General features: G+C 28.2%; 1 protein-coding gene across 1 annotated transcript in view; it reads left to right on the forward strand.

Annotated features, from left to right (window-relative positions):
- The window catches only part of Reck (Reversion-inducing-cysteine-rich protein with kazal motifs), a 45,656-nt gene that overhangs the window by 5,354 nt on the left and 22,208 nt on the right, over window positions 1-18,094 (forward strand). Inside the window, exon 3 of the mRNA XM_089219527.1 lies at window positions 15,336-15,416. Within this exon, the coding sequence (XP_089075653.1) occupies window positions 15,336-15,416 (81 nt within the window). The remainder of the gene's footprint in view (window positions 1-15,335; window positions 15,417-18,094) is intronic.

The raw sequence follows: 18,094 nt of genomic DNA on the forward strand, positions 1-18,094 counted from the left end.
ATAAAAGTATTATTATATTTTCCAGGCCTGCATTATGCGTATGCGTATAGTACACACATTACACACGTTTTACGATTAATGCGAGCGAAAAATATTATTTTGATCGCAATGCAAAGTGTATACTTATTTGAAGTTATACTTTAATAAGTATAATATGTATTATACATTTGAATACATACCCATCTAGAACATATTGAGCATTTATGAAGTTCGAATAAAGAATCGTTTCGATTTTTATTGTTTTCGTTGCAAGGGTAAAATATTACAATTATAATACATAATATATCAAGACATTAATCCAGTAAGTTTTCGATTTCTGCTTTTTACTACGCGTAAAAAACAATAATTATGACTATCAGACACGGCTATAAATACTAAATAGTAATATATTTAATCGTGCTATCAGATCTTATAGTAATACTCTACGGGGCATCAAGCACTTATCGTCCCGAAATTTCACGAAAAAAAAAATAATATTACAGAAACTAAAAATTAATCAGCAGCTAATACCTTTATAAATATTTAAATATTTATAATTAATGGTATTGTAGCCAATATTGTGATAATGTATAGTGGTGCCAAAAAGCCCAAGGGAGGCATTCCACCAATTACACTCCCCCGATATTCGCACAGATTCTCATATATAATATAGGAGGAAATTTGTTAATTATTTAACTTTTTTTTTTTTTAAAGTGAAAAAAGATTTAAATAATTGCTTCACATGAAAAAAACAAAAAATTATGTTAAAATTTTATAACATATTACAAAAAAAAATGTAAATATGCTTTATTTTTCATTTTATTTGATTTAAAAGTAGGTAATAGGTACAAACAAGTAAATTAAATAGTAGTAATAGGTACAACTATAAATATATAAAATCAGTGGAATATATATCTATTCCTGTATCTTAAAGTCCTAGATAATAAGTGGCAATTAACAAACATTTTTTTATGTATTTTTCATAAAATACTTTTTGAATTATTACAGAGATTAAAAACTTTTTCATTTTCAAGTTTTGATAATCGAAAATATAGTTTTTTTACGTATTTACTTAAAGTTTTTAACATTTTCGTTAAAAATCCTCCATTTGAATTTTGGTAAAATAGTTTAATTCTTAAGAGGATGCCAAAACCGCATGTGATGTCTCCGTCTTACAACCGCGTAACATAACAAATTGACAATCAGCGGATTACGTTAAACTCTGTAGTTTTAAAATTAAAGTGAATAATTGTCCTCTTATAAAATGTAAAGGTAAAAACATTATCTGTGTTTGTATGTTAGGTTTTCACGATAGTTATAAGTTTGTTATGAGCATTTTTAATTTACGCTATAATATATATATATATATATATATATATATATATATATATATATATATGCAAAACTTGTTAAAAAATTTAACTATCGTAAAAACCCAACATACGAACACAGATAATATTCTTAGTTCTTACCTTAACATTTTTAAGAGGTCAGTTCTCTTCAATTTTTAAACTAACGGAGCTAAACGTGATCTGCTGAACGTAAATTTTCTATGTTGCGCACTTATAAGACGGATACAACACACGCGAGTATATAGCGTCCTCTAAAGAAACTAAAAGAATTTATCTATGTATTAAACTTAATAATAATAAGATATTTTTTATTTAACGTTTCTAATTTTTGTGATTTAAAGGGAGTTATAATCGCCAGCTAGATTAAGAAATAATTTTCCCGGTGAATATTACCCCCCCCCCCCGCCGCCGCCGCCGCCGTAAAAATCGCTGGGAGTAAATTTCACCGGTCACATCGGGTTTAATGTTATACACAAAATAATTTTAATCCCTGCAATCATAACAAGTGGTTCCCGACTTCCGTTAACATAAGCGATATTCGTAGGAGACGATGAATTGTTTTTTAGTCAATATAGTTTTCGAGCCACTCCACCACCCTCATATTTCACTAATGTAGTTATACTCTACCCATTCTAATCGCTTTTAGTCGCTTATACACACGATTATTATTATTATTATTCATAAGTCCAAACAAATTTTTATAAACTTATTATAATACAGCTTTGAATAGAAGTGCACTGTGCAATTATGTCCAAACAACCGTCAGCATAATGATATTATAATGTGCACCTAGGACAAATAAAATCGCGTGCACTTATATATCTATAAGGACTAGATGATCAAATACACGATATTACTACGTTTGACGTATCGTGTGCGGCACGTACGAATCCTAGCCAGGAGTTTTATTACCCTCGCCATGCTGTTTTATTACATCGGAACATAAAAATTGAAAACCATCAAGAATTTTGTACGGTATAAAAAAAAATGTTGGTTTCGAATATTTTTTATTATAATAATAATATAGCGGAAAATTCGGTCCCTCCTTTATGTACTTTAACGGCAATACGTCCGCGTTCGTCACCGACCAATTAAAATGTGGCACACCTATATACACAAATACATAATATAATATTAATATAAGATAGAACAGTGGTAGTGGTAGGTATAAGTCGTGTAAAAGTATATCATAATGATGTATTTTCCGTTAAACGTATTAAGGCTGAGTCCAATAGATCCAAATTTACATCTAATTTGGTCCAAAAATAACCAAATTGACTAAAAAAAATCATTTTATTTCCCATTTTACAGAGTTAGGACTTTGTGAACTTAGCCTTAAAAATGATTCCAGCTTCAGGATCTAAGGCTGAACCGTTGCAGTATAACAGCTGAACGGACGTGCCATTTGCGTTAAAATAATAACAGACTGAAAAATAGACGATATATATAGGTAAAAGTATTCCGATAAAAAGCTTAATATTTAACCGGTTTGATCATTAACAACGAATCATCGTGGACTCTAGTTTAAAACGAATGCATTATTTACGTAGTAAACGACACAGAAGTCTAAAACACATCCCACACGTGAACGGATCAGATGACAACGCGGAAAGTAGGACCATTTTAATTTTTATGACGCTCGTAAAACGCACATGGTCAAACCGTTTCAATTATCGAACACGCTTAATATAATATTATAATCAACCTCAATCGACCTTTATACCTATAAAGATTATAATAATATTACTATAGCTGTTATTAACGTATAAGTCAATACCAACTGTAGAACGTTTGAAATAATATGTTAGTGATAACTGAATCTAAATATCTAAATATATTGAAAATGTCAAGGTGTATAGTTATTTATTAGGTATATAATTATTTTATGTAATAGTGAAAAGCCCAATACAAATAATATTTATTTTTTAATTACAATAAAATGCCTAACTAAAATCATTATTTTCGTTTAAATTTTCAATTTTGTCAAAATTTAAACTTGAAATATGTATAAAAACCGATTGTGAATACCTACATGCTGTTTTTTAAATTTTTATGTTTCTGTCAGAACTACTTATGAGGAACCTTTTTTTATGTTTTACCAATAATTAACTATTTGTGTGATGTTTATATCGTGATTGTTGTACCTATAATAGGTTATTATTTTTAAACTATATCACGTCTTATCACTGTGATATTTGTATAGGCTCATGCAATAATATAATATATTGCATTATGTTATACTTTAAACATAATTTAATTTTCGACCCTTAGCTATTAAAATTAAAAATGTATAAGATATTAACTAGGTACAAAATATTTTTAATTGCAACAAAAAACCAAAATCTTTGTCAAATCTCATTTTTCGTAAAATTCTCATTCGTTTATTTTTAAAAGTACTTACATTTACATTTACTTACATTTCATTCTTCCTCCCTTCCCACAAAGTATCATCTACACTAGATTCTATGGCAAATTTTTTCTCAAAAAACTAGCTAAAAGTTAAGAATAATATTCTTATTTTAATAAATATTTGTGATGCTCCAAAATATGATTGATATACACAAAAATAAAAAGAAAAAATATTGTAAAATTAATACATAATTCCCGATTGAGTAGTTAATTAGTTATAATTTATAAATATTTAAAGTTTAGATGAGCAGTTTAAACTATCAACATTTTCTTAAGGGTTTCTTCTGTATGGCTGAATCATATTATACTCGTGAAAATATAAAATATATTTATAGAACTATTAACTAGCTGGTATGCTATTATATATATATGTATATTATATTGATGTTGATATTTTTATTTATCAAAAATGCCAATAAAATGCCTATTCTTCTAAAAAACTAAACCAAAAATATTTTTTTCATTGAATAAAATAAAAAATTTTTTTCATTATGACATCAAATTATGTAATAACGTAAATACTTTTCAAAATAATGTTAACGTGTTAACAGTTTAATGAATCAACAAGTATATCACACATATTATCGGCTGCAGCTGAAGCAGATTAAATTACTACCTAGGTATATGATAATTTAATATTTTATACATAGCAATAATAATGTTTGGTATAATTACGCGGAAAATGTTAATATTCTTGGGACGATGAGTGAATATCTCTTGACCTGTTGTCAATATACGATTAAAATGAATGCATGATTATGACCAATGCGAACATAAATATAATACGTACATTTGCAGTATTTATTGTATATGGTTATACTTATAATATTATTGAAGGCTTCATAATGTATTCAATTTTATATGACATTGTCGTGGACAAAGTAGGTTTTGAGTAAATCTTCCAAAGTGGGAAAGGGGAGGGAACTTAATATACTATATCTTCTTCAAAATATTATAATATAGCTATAATTCATTGCAGTTTTCTGAGATACAGACAAAATATAAAACATTATTTTATTATGTATTATATTTTATGAGAAGGAAATATTTTCCGATTTATTGATATGTACAATATAATCGTGTTGGAAAAAAATGTACTCTATCCTAAAGTACCGCGACGATATAATACCTATAGGCTATAGGTATACTTGCGTACTTATACTAGATATACCTACACCTACCTACCTAATGTTTATTATTATATATACAGTATACTAAATATAATAGGAACTAAATATATAATATTAAAATATCCTGAAGTCGGATATATCCAATGACCTAGCATGGATGAAGATAAAAATTAAACGGCTATTTATTAACGTCATGAGATCGGTCGGAGGTGTGAGATTGTCAAAACAGCTGCCAAACGTAACGAGTGAAATTTACATATTGATACCACATAAGGCGACAATTATCTCACCTCACATTAAAAAATCCATTAAAACCGCATTAGCATTCAGCATTTGCATATTACAACCACCTAGGTTGGGAAAACACTCTAAAGTAACGTTATGACCGGTGTGTATAATGACGATATATGTATGTATAGGTAGGTACTTCAGAGAATATATATATGCCACTTAAAAAATCGACTTTAACTATTTTAGAAAGACGTTTGTAATTCTTTTACACGTATACTTCAACAACTATACAAGTTAAAAACAATTATTATTAAATGATTTTCGGGGATAATATTTCAACATGTAAATATTGTGATGTTTTTTATTGTTGTACAATGATTCATAAGATTCCAATAATTATAATTTCTCTCCAAAAATAAAATTATATTTAATGTAGATACACGCATGGTATATCGTATATATATGATCGATAACTGATACTATTGATAGTACGCATTCTTTGTTTATTAATTTGTTTAATACAAAAGGTAACCGAATTCAGTCTTTAGTAGGTAAAGAGTTTAATTAAAATTGAATTATCTAATATATTAATGTGATGGTGTAAATTATTAATTAAAACAATCATAGTTAACTAAAGGTATTATCTTTGTTACTATTTATAAGCTATTATAACTTTATGAATCTTTAATAATACAACTAAAGTTTTATTGGACAAAATAATAAGAATAGAAAAATAACTAAATTGAGATTTCTCTATCTTAATATAGACTAGAAATATATATATTATGCAACATGAATACTTTTGTACTCAAATTAAACACATTTTTTAAGTTGTCTGACATTTTACACTTTTTACAATTTACGAGTGGTAGGTATACCTAACCTATATAGAAGCTATATACCTGTATATGTATAATATTATTCTAAATAATGATATTATATATACTTATAGGTATACGTTGAGGACACACGTTGTCCTTTCTTTACCGAATGACAGATATGTGTTGTACCTAAGTTATTATAATTTTTATGATTAAGTTTTTTTTTTCTCCTTTACACGTACACAATCAAATTGAATGCTGACGCACGTAGCCTGGGTATAATATGTATATACAATATATAATATGCGCGCCATATTGTTATGTAAATTTCCTAATATCTTTTTTGTTCGTATACGTTTTGTGCTCGGTGTAATCCCTTAAACCACATTTCCAGTGACAAAATGTACCTATATAATATAGTCATATAAGTACTTGCTGTATGATCATAATATCGTATACGACTACATCCACCCAAAACCCGCAGACACACTGTCCAATACGCATTCGAGGTAGACTTTCCACGTGCAGGGATTCGTGGCCGATTGTCCCGGTTCCTACAGGGTCGCTGCCGGTATTTTAAAGAGATGACTACATAAATTATCCTAAGTATCATTATGCATATACCCACTTTATGTGCGTATTTCAACGCTCACACATGTCCGCGGTTCTGCACGTGGGAATGTGAAATGTGTGGCGGAGGCTGAAAAAACATTGGCACGTTTTTCTTGTATAATGTTATGGTATATGAGGACGAAACAATATTATGCAATAATATTATCCTCCCCGAACGAATGGAAATCTATAAAAATACAACATCGGCGTATATACGCGTTATGTTTCGGCCATTACAGTAATTATTATTATGCGATCAGACTGTCTACGTTAACGTTTTTTGCTCTCATACAACATTACTATACATATTTTCATTTCATCAGTAAAGGTCGTAGGCCATGTAGTACATTTATTTTATTATTATTTAAATATTTTAAATTTTAATCTTATCTTGAAACTCATTTCGCCGTAATCAATCTGAACAATGATGGTTTGAACAAACTATATTTTCATAAAAATAAGTGCACAGACGACTTTCGTAACATAACTATTATTTTTCGACACATTTCATGCTATCGAGTTTGTATTTCACATTCATTAACAAATTAATGCACTCGTCACTTTAAATTATATTTTTATTATAATTTAAATCTATAAAAACTTTAAACAGTACCTACCTATAAAAGCCCCGAACCATAATAATTATTTTTAAACGAGATTTTGAGTAGGGTAATTTCTTTCACCCTCTAATGAACGTCAACGCAATCTGTTAATGAGCATCACATGGTATTACCAATCATAATTTCTAACACTATTTATTATTATAAGAACACATAATTTAAATATAATTCTAAAAAAAGATTGAAAAGCTAGTGTTTTTTATTCACCAGTTGGGTGTATTTATATTTTTTTAAATAATTGCACTGTTCATTTCTCGCCAAAATCTACATTTTAATAAATAAACTAATATAAATTACTAATTAAATTGCTACAAATATTAATTTGCATTTTTATTGTTTTTATGAAAAGGTTATGTGGGATTAATCCATGGTTGTAAACATAACAACTAGGTACTTTTGTTATCTAAATTAGTGTTAAACTTTAATTAAGCGATATTTAATTCATTGAGATAGGTTGCAATTTATTTTAATTTATTGTTGATAGTTGATACTATCATTATAATTTATCATTTATATTGAATGTAAATTTATATTTTAATTTAAATGTATTTAGTAAACACATTTACGGAACGAAGAAAAGTTATTTTAAAACGTATTAAATTAATTTGACCATTACTTCCGGTTAAATCGTCATGTTAATTTTATCATTAATTTAATTCTGGACTGAGCATTTATACATTCTATTGGACAATTTGGCTTTGAAAACAAAAATAGTTAACGATATAAAAAAATCAGTTAATGAAGTAGTAGTTTTTTAAGACTACAGGAGGAACCATTAGATAAAAACTAAGTAAAAGATAAAAAAAATCAGAGTTTTGACATCTACCGACCACAACAATAATATATTATGCAAATATAACACAATATTATGTCTTTTTATTTTAAAATTCAAACCATATTTGACTTTATAATACCTAACAATAAAAATAGTAATAATAATAATAACGAAACGTGTATCGTATACGTCATTTTCTCCAGAATGTGTCTTTTCCACGTGACAATAATATTATACTCATTTTTAACAATATGTTTATAATAATATTATATTATTTTAAGACCAGTACTGGACGCATATATTTTAATGAATGTGCACTGGTCATTTCCGGTCGTGTGACTCGGACCTGTATGCTTAACTTTTTCATTCAGGATTCGATAATAAAATTTAAAAAAACTCGGATCGAAATTTCGTACGAGTGACATCAGTCGAGAAAGCGGCCTGAGAATCCTTCTGCCAATAATCCTCGCGACGAATATCTTGTAGCCGATACGATGAGGAAGAGAGGTGATATTTGGATAAGATCCAACACCTATCCCAACATTAAATTAACAATATTGTAATATACTACCTAATAAACTGATAAGAATAATTAATTATTGCAAATAAATCCTAGTTCTAAATACCATTATAAGCTAGATGTTTATGCCGACAATAGAATTACACATCCCGCACATATTGTATATTCCTATTATAGTAGATAAATAATAATCAATAAAATAACTATTTATCAACGAAATATTTTACAGTATTTATTTATTTTTAAATCCACATTCCCACCCTCCACCCCATTAAATATCTACTAGGTTCGCTACTGTGCGAATAGTGTGCTAATGTGACTTATACTAGTGTCTTATGTATGTCATACGGCGAAGGCGACGGATGACAACCATGTCGACTACCACCGTCACTCTGTATATAACAGGAATTCCGCACACGTGTGCTTCTTCCGCGTCGCACATGCAATGACATGTATATATATATATATATATATAACAACGCACCACAATACCTATGCCTATATAATAATAATATATAAATCACAACACTTCCTTTGGTGCTCGTTAAGTATTATTATATGCAAGTGTAAGCAGAGTACTACGTGTGAACGCATACATATACATATATATATATATATATATATATATATATATATTTGTGTGTGTGTGCGTACTATACATGAGTGTGAGTGTATATATATATATATATATACTATATCAGCCAAGGTGTCCCGTCTATCGCGCGGATGTCTTAAATCAACCGGTGCGCCGCCGCCGTTTTGGAAAAGTAAAGTTAATAGGCAAACAAACAACGGACGACGACGACCCGACGCTGGCCGACGTCCAAACGCAATCACAAGTCCACGTTTTAATTACATATATAATATACACGTAATATCATCATAATATTATTATTACAATACAGTCAGCATATTATAATATAGCAATTATTATTGTATAATATTAAATTATTACAAAAATTATCGCGAACACGGGGCTGCAAATTGCAGTAATGCGTGATTATTTTAATGCAACGCCGTTTTTACCACGTTGGATTATCGAGAATATATCCGCACCACCGATGACTTCTTTTTGTCCGTTTCAATTATAATATATATATATATATTTTTGTATTTAGCCTTTTTAAAAATTTGGCTCAACAATTAAAGCATCTTCGTTTCAATTACAATATTGTAATATACCATTTTTAAAATGGCCTTCGACTGATATTATATTATATTTATATTAATGTTCAATATTTTTAAACGTATACCACAAGACGCAAAACGGGTTTTTGTTCGTCGTCACGGGGTGCATCATATATGCACTTACTCGAGTCTCTTTCACCGCACAAAATCGTTGTTGTTATTATTATTATTATTATTATTGTACACCAACATAATATTTTATTGTCTGCATGTGTGTATCAGCGTGTGGGGGGTTGAATATTTTCAAATATTTAACTGATTGCCGCGGGAACAAAACATTTATTCTTGTTCGTACAAACACGAATTTTTAAATAAATCACACGAGTTTTTAATGATAAATTTATCATTAAATCAGTGATGGTTTTGAGTATCTTTTTTAACCACGTATGTATGTTTTAACGGTACGATGTTTTGATATTTTAAAATTCAATCTTTTTTTTAACGTTATACACCCAATCTGTTTTCAACCTAATTCAATTGCAGAAACCTAGTAAAAGGATCTAAAGCGTTGGGACTACCTTCCCTTATAAATAATATGCAGCAATTACAATACACTCTATATTGTATATATACGTACATAAGCACGACTGGAACACTTTTATTGAACACTATTATAAGCAAACAGGGTGAATGACCTAGCAAGACTATATTATATCAGAAAACACTTCACTTACGATATATCGTGTTAACAAATATGGGGTACTTACATTAATGCTATAGGATATAATATATTTATATTATTCTCCAAATATATAGTGGTCGGCTGCAGGGGGTAACGAGCGTATCCGAGTTGTGCGCAAATACAATAATGTACACATTTATGGTGCGTTGCTGCTATGGGTTACACTATATAGTTTATTTTCAAACGACAATATAGTGTCCTCGATTTAAATATTGATCCTTGTATAGCGTGTACCTATTGTTAATTTTAAAAAAAACGATGAGACGTCACGTACGTCACGTAGCTCGTATATGTATGACTTTCAACGGTCGGATTATAACTGTATTGTGTAGTTATATTATATACCTATACGACATTGTATTGATGTACCGCGATGTCCACTTCGACATTATTTCAAATGGAATGTCTCATTTTATGTAGTACTATATACATATATTATATATATGTGTGTGTGCTATAGTATATAGAAATATTGGATAATAGTCCGTGTCAAATTTTTTTTTAGTTTGTTGTTCGTCCGATTTGATACAATTTAATACATTTTGCTCAACGAGAATTCTGAATGTGTTACAGTCTTATGCATCCCTCTTAAATTACAATCTATAATTATATTATCGCTCTGACATAAAATATTAATTATTAAAATCAGTGATTTTAGTATGTTTGTATCAAAATAATTTATATAAGCGTCATGTGATCATAATACGGTCCAAAAATTATTTAAAGTGTTAGAATGTTGAATAGTTTGGCAAACGTCGTGCGCTCACATGCCAATTCATTATTTTTAATTCCAGATAGTGTTAAGTGATTTTATAATTTTAACAAAAATAATTAAATTTTGGTGTATTTCAAGGACGACAAACTTAATACTTGTTATATTCATTTATTTTTATTTATTTATTACTTATAAGTTATAAGTTATAAGGAAATTCATCAAAATGCCATTTAACTATAGTTAAATAACCCACTATGACGAAAAAAATAAAATTGTTACTTACTTACAAACTTACAGTTATACAACGATAAAATGTTCGTAATATTCTTATTTTAGATTTATTATATTATATTAATATATATTATTGTCATTTTCAACCCATGTATTTTAATTGAAATAAGCTAATAATATTTTCAACAAAAAATTACGATTTACGACTTATTAATTGAGGTTAAATTTATAATAGTCCTATACTCGTCATCGTCTCTACTCGTAACTGTTTAATTGATAAAACATTTTAACGACTTTAATATATTCTAAACGGAATCCTTTATCATATTACTAGTTACTACTTTAATAATTCTACCACTATTCTACTTCTATCTACTCGGCCATCTAGTATTATACTACTAAAGTACTAACGTTTCCTATGAGTACAATGTTATCAGTTAGGTACTATCAAGTTACTTGCATATACTACACTTCCGATGATTTTTTTATTATATTATTTATTTAATTTAAATAATATCTATATTATTAATAATAACGTTGGATTGTTGAAGTGCGTTATACTCGTCACAGTAACATGTAAATAGTATATTTAAAGCACCTAACCTCGAATCATCACATCGTTCATTCAAAGCACCTAACACTTGATAGGTATTTAATAATTAATCGATAAATTCATTTTTGTGACTAAATTTTACGAAGAGGAAACGTTAAATATAATTAAAAATTGAACATGTCTCACAGTGGTGTGGACAAATGTAGAATATGTAGTACTATACTACCATATGTATTATAAGTATTAATTGACTATAGAACAAACACGGTGGGTACCGATTCGGGTAAAAATATACCTAAACCTAGTGTATTTTTTTTATCGTTTTTCATCTGTCTGCAGCACTATAATAATACTATAACTTTCGCGGTGTACACAGTACCTAAAACGTAAAACGGATATCGGCATTGGGTGGTTTACCGTAAAGATAGAAAAATATTAATATTAACAGATGAATATTATACATTATACCTACAATAATTTTATTAAATATTAAATTCGACGGGACTTGAATGGGTAACGAACCGAATTCCTTATTGTTTGTCAGACACGCACACACGGGGGCCGATACCGTCGTCGTCGTCGTCTGAATTCGTAATCGGGAGAAAAAAATGACATTCGTATTATTATAATATTATATAATATAATATTTACCGATTGTGTTATTGTTTTTATTATTATTATCATTATTATTGTAGTCTTCAAACGAATTTGTCTTTAGAATTTGTATTTTTGTATTATTATTATTATTATTATTCAACACGCTGACCGCCGTATATCTACACAATGCACGAATAATATATAATACTCGCGTATACTCCCCTACAGAGAATAGAACGTTGAATTATGCATTTTCTAGCAGACATAGTCATGTATGATGTGTCAGCGGGCATGTCGTTATGGAAAACGAATGTGGTTACTAATTCGATGAAAATTGAACAACAATTCATAAAATGTACCGATGTAAAAAGTTTTGATTGACAGAGATTATAAAAAAATTAAAATATCGAAAAAATTAAAAACATGAACTAAAGAGTCATATAAACAGACAAAAAAATGAATGATGACCAAAAACCCAAAATAAAACTGTTTTAAATTGATTTTTTCAGTACCTAATTCAAACGCAGTGTTGCGCAAGCTATGTATTAGTATTATAATAGTAATCTAGATATGATGCAATTTTCTATAAATTCACAGCTTTAATTATGATATTGTTATAGTACTTTGATGTGTATAATAAAATAATGATGTGGGTGCCCGTTTTTCTGTCTGTACGCTCCATGTTCTAACGTGTGACGCGAGTTAATTGAAACGTCGAAAAGCAAACGGCCCGCGGCGACGATGTACGGACGTATTATATCTATTAAACTGCAGTGAACACCATAAGTGAAAACCAAACGCCGCGCCGCCTGCACTTAAGATGCGATATCCGTTCGTTATACCATGCCCAGGGTACTATTTGGGGAGAGACTACAGGATGTACTTTGACATAAATGCTCAATATTAAGTAAATAACCCTTCAACCCCATACACATTAAACATACATTCAGTATACTACGACGAAGAAAAAGTATCCTGGCGATGAATAAAATTGGTTCACTTAAATGTTGACGCCCTTGTTAAAAAAAATACCCTCAAACGGCACCACTGCTATATGTATCGACATATTGATGGTATTTAAGAATCGTGCACAACAGTGATAAATATAAAAGTGAAATAAATAAATTTTAATAAATAAAAGTGAAATAATATACATTTTGTATTATTGTCGTGACGTCGTATCTTATAATATGTCCAAGAGTCCACGTCCACGATATGGAACCAAAAACATTCTTCTCGTCGAATGAACAAAAATAAGTCCAGTTTACAATATACAATATACATGATCTATAAATGCTTTTTGTGGATGCTACTTGTATACTAATTTAATTTCTAAATATATGCCAAACGACCATTTTGTAATTTTCGTCAATTACCGCCACATAATACTCGTTTATGCCCAATGGTATAATGTTGACCTTACGATTACGCTATATGCGTTACATCGAAGTAACGTGTGAAGAATAATATTTTATAATATAGGTAGTACTTCATATTTCCATCTCACGCGTAACACGTGAATATACGTTCTTCAATTATTTCTCTGGCTACGCGTGTTTATTCGGTTAAATATTTTCGAAAACGCAATGTGACATTTCACATGATATAATATTAATATGTTCAGATGTCCTACCTATAATATGGTTTATGATAGGTATAAGCATTGTATTGTAAATATAATTCATTCAAACTTGCTGCAACGCTGCCGTATATACCTAGTCCAAAACAGACGGATAAAAACAAAAATGATATAGCTAGGTACTTTATTAGCTATTAAAATTCACGATCCTCAATAGATAGAAAAATATAATTACATTTCATAACGACTGAATATCAGTTTAAAAAATCGCATTTTTATTATACGTAAATAAATTTGGACGGTTGAAATCTTCAAACTAATTTTTATTGCGTATAAATTATAATGAAATAAAAATAAACATGTTTTTTTCTCTGAAAACAATATTTCATAATAACATTACATATATACATATATGTATTTAATATATTCGTTATGATATGTGTAATTCTTTAAGATTTTTAAAGCCTCGCTTATAAAATATGTATACGACTATATAACCAGATGTGACATACATAATTCTCGTGACATTAATTCACTAATATTTTACTGTTTCAAGATTAAACTAGAGATGTTCATTAATAACGTCCAATATATTCTGTCAGCTGTATGTATCAGAAAAACAAATTCAAGCTGTGCGCACTGTGAGAAATCATATTGAATCTCACCATTAAACCATCAAGTGGTAATAAATATATAGTAGCACGAGAAACCATAAACATTTTGATGAATTGCATATTCGTTAAAAAATATATTTCATATAATTACCTCGCATATTGTATGAATAATTGTGATTATTTTAAAATATAATTTAATAGCAATAACATTGTCATATATTTTGTTTGTTATTTATTTAATAACTAAATTATTGTTCTAAAATAAAATAAAATTAGAAATATTATTTTTTAATTTTTGTTTTAGAAATATTATACTAAATAAAACACATATAAAAATCATCAAATGAAAAAAAAAAACAAGGAATAATTTCTGCTAGATATATTATTTAGTCAATTTTAAAAGAATGTAAATTTTATCTTCATATTATATCAAATACAACTATCGTAACTTTTTGATTTTATACAACAACTGCCATCAGGATTATAAATTTATAAATTTTGATTACGATCTATCATAAAATAATATTTAATAAGTACGGAATCACGTCTAACTATCTTTATACTATGATCTTAATATTGTTGATTTATATTATGTAGAAATTAAATAATAATTTTTAAATGTGGAATAATACGTACAATATGTATATTAGTATAAAATAGTTTCATTTTGTTCATATTATTATTATAATTATTTAAAAACATATTTTTATTTCTGTTTTTTTTTCAGTTGGCTGTTTTACAAGAATATCCGAAAGACAAAATAGCTGGACGGATAACAGATTTTTATAATCATTGTTCCTCAAAAAATGTGAGTATACATTTTTGTATTTAGTTTTAAATATTAAAAAAATGAAATATAATATTATCAGAAAGAAAATTTGCAGGAAACCAAATAATTGAAATATCAACATATTACAGTAATAATATAGTTTGATACCCATGCATTTTATATTTTTATTTAAAAAAAAAACCCATTTAGAAAGTTTTCAAATCCGAAAATTCGAACACAAATAACGACATAGCAATATATCATCCGTTTACATTGAATAATAATATAATATCATGTGAATAATAAATACATTTTAAAAGTGAAAATTCTACAGCGGTATAGCGGCGTACTTTTATCTGATGTTTCGACGAGTTTCGGTCGGTGTTCAGCGAGGAACGGTGATGTCTCCGTATTTAAACCAGTTGTAAACGAATATTGAGATTGGAATAAAGACAAAATAAAAAAATAAACAAAAACAGGAAAACTGGTTATCTAAAAAAAAAATAATAATAATAATATAATTTTGCCTCTGAATTGATGACAACGATATTGTAATAACATCGTTGCGCGATATAACCGTTGGTGTTTACACATTACACGCCCACGCAAGGATCAGATATATGTAAAGGTCCATATTATATAGGTACCTACTCTACTGTAAATAATATAATATTGAAGTCATTTTGGATAAATCGCGTTCCAGACACACTCGCACGAACAACACGTGTGGGTAATCCGACCCGACTCTTGGGGTCCTACACATGGTCCGTTTAATCCGACACCAGTGTACGCATATACATAGTATATATACGTGTGTAAATCATACATACGTGTATAATCCGCCAGCAAGATCTGGCTCTTTTTCTGAAATGTGTCTTTTTTCCCCTCTTCGTTGTCTGTCATACGTGTAATGCGCACATTCAATATGCGAACAAAAAAAAAAAATTTAATGAATATTATTATATAATAATTTATATATAAATAAATAAATATGCCGTAATAATTAAATATACAAACCTCTTAGCTGTGAAAAATTAAGTAGATATTATTATTTTACAGTATGATAGTACACATTCATCAATTCCCTCCAATTTTTTTTTTCTACAACAGTGCATTTTTTCAAATTTTGAATATTTAAGTACACTGAAGTACCATATTCTTAAATACTTAAACATTTTATACCATTTAAAGAGTATCATCTTGTGGTGACTTTATTTTTCAAATTTGAATCATTTTCTTATGTTCTGAGTGAAGTGGTAATTGCATTGATTTTACAATGTATTTTTTTTATATAGGTTAGGTATACATAAAAAATAGTTGAAAAAATTATGTTCAACTTTGATGTTGGATTCTGATAGAACATTGAATCTAATTGGCCCTTACTCCTTATGAGAGATCGAAGTATAAATTATTTTCCAAAAGAGTCGTGAAAAAAATGATTGTTTGTTTGGTGTTACTCAAAAGCGAATAACTAAGATACTAATACTAAATATGAAATATATGTATACAAGCATTTACTAAACATTATATATTTTTTAAATCTTTTGACGCTTATATTTTAGCTTTTTATGGAAATTTCAAATGTTCGATTTTTTTTAAAATCATATGCAAACATTTGTGTTTGATCAAATATTTTGAACATTTTATTTAAGTTTCATATAAGCTGTATATATAAGAATTCAAAAATATTAAAGGTACATAGGAACAATTTTTTTTTAAGTTCAAATTCAGACGAAACAGAATATTTAAACTTAAAACAATTATAGTTATTTTAAAATATTATTAGTAATAATACTTACAAGTTTTAAAATTTATTATAATATTATATTATATTTTGAAATTGTAAATCAGATATCATTCTGAAAACATTTATATATCCAAATGGAAATTTGAAGCAATTTATGAGTTATTTAACTTTGTGGGCTAAGGGTACTACGTCCGTGGTATAATAGGTTTGGAGAAAAATGGGCTTTAATGATTTCGAAATGTTAATTATTATTATTAATTTATCTACATTTTATAATTTATAAATATTTTCCTAGTACAATAAATACTAGATCCAATATTACATGCGATATATACCTATATTTTATAGCATTGAAAAAAATATTATAGCAGTAGAAACTACTGATTCAAATTAGTATTTAAATACTTATCTACTCTAGATCAACATTAAAAAAAAAAAAATGATAAACTAGATAAACTAGATAATTTAAAGGAAAAATTATCTATTTTTTTTATTTTTTTTTTTAAAATTAATATATTTCCACTTTTTAAATGGTATAAAAAATATATATAATTGAGAACATGGTCCTCAAGTATTATGCTTATAAATTATAAAAATCAGATTTTGAATAAATTCCTTAATACAAAAAAAATAGGGGTGAGTATGCTTGCAGGTGTTAATATCATATAAAATGTTTTTTTCTTTCTTTTCCCCCCTGAACTGGCCACACACACACAGTCACATACACACACACATATACTTACAAACACACACATACAGTATATATACTTATACATACACACATATATATATATATATATAAGTACACCGGGTATGAGTATACGCGACGTGATAAATCGACTCGGCTGCCACACACGCGCACTGGGCGCCCGCAATCTTGATGACCACTTATCCTTGTCACCGGTGTCGTGATTTAAAACAACACTATAAAGGCTACCTATATCGTAAACACTGCACACTGGCGTATAAA

Source organism: Diuraphis noxia, unplaced genomic scaffold (genome assembly GCF_037042655.1).
Source record: "Diuraphis noxia isolate RWA-SAM2 unplaced genomic scaffold, SU_Dnox_SAM2 contig0002, whole genome shotgun sequence".
Classification (NCBI taxonomy): domain Eukaryota; kingdom Metazoa; phylum Arthropoda; class Insecta; order Hemiptera; family Aphididae; genus Diuraphis; species Diuraphis noxia.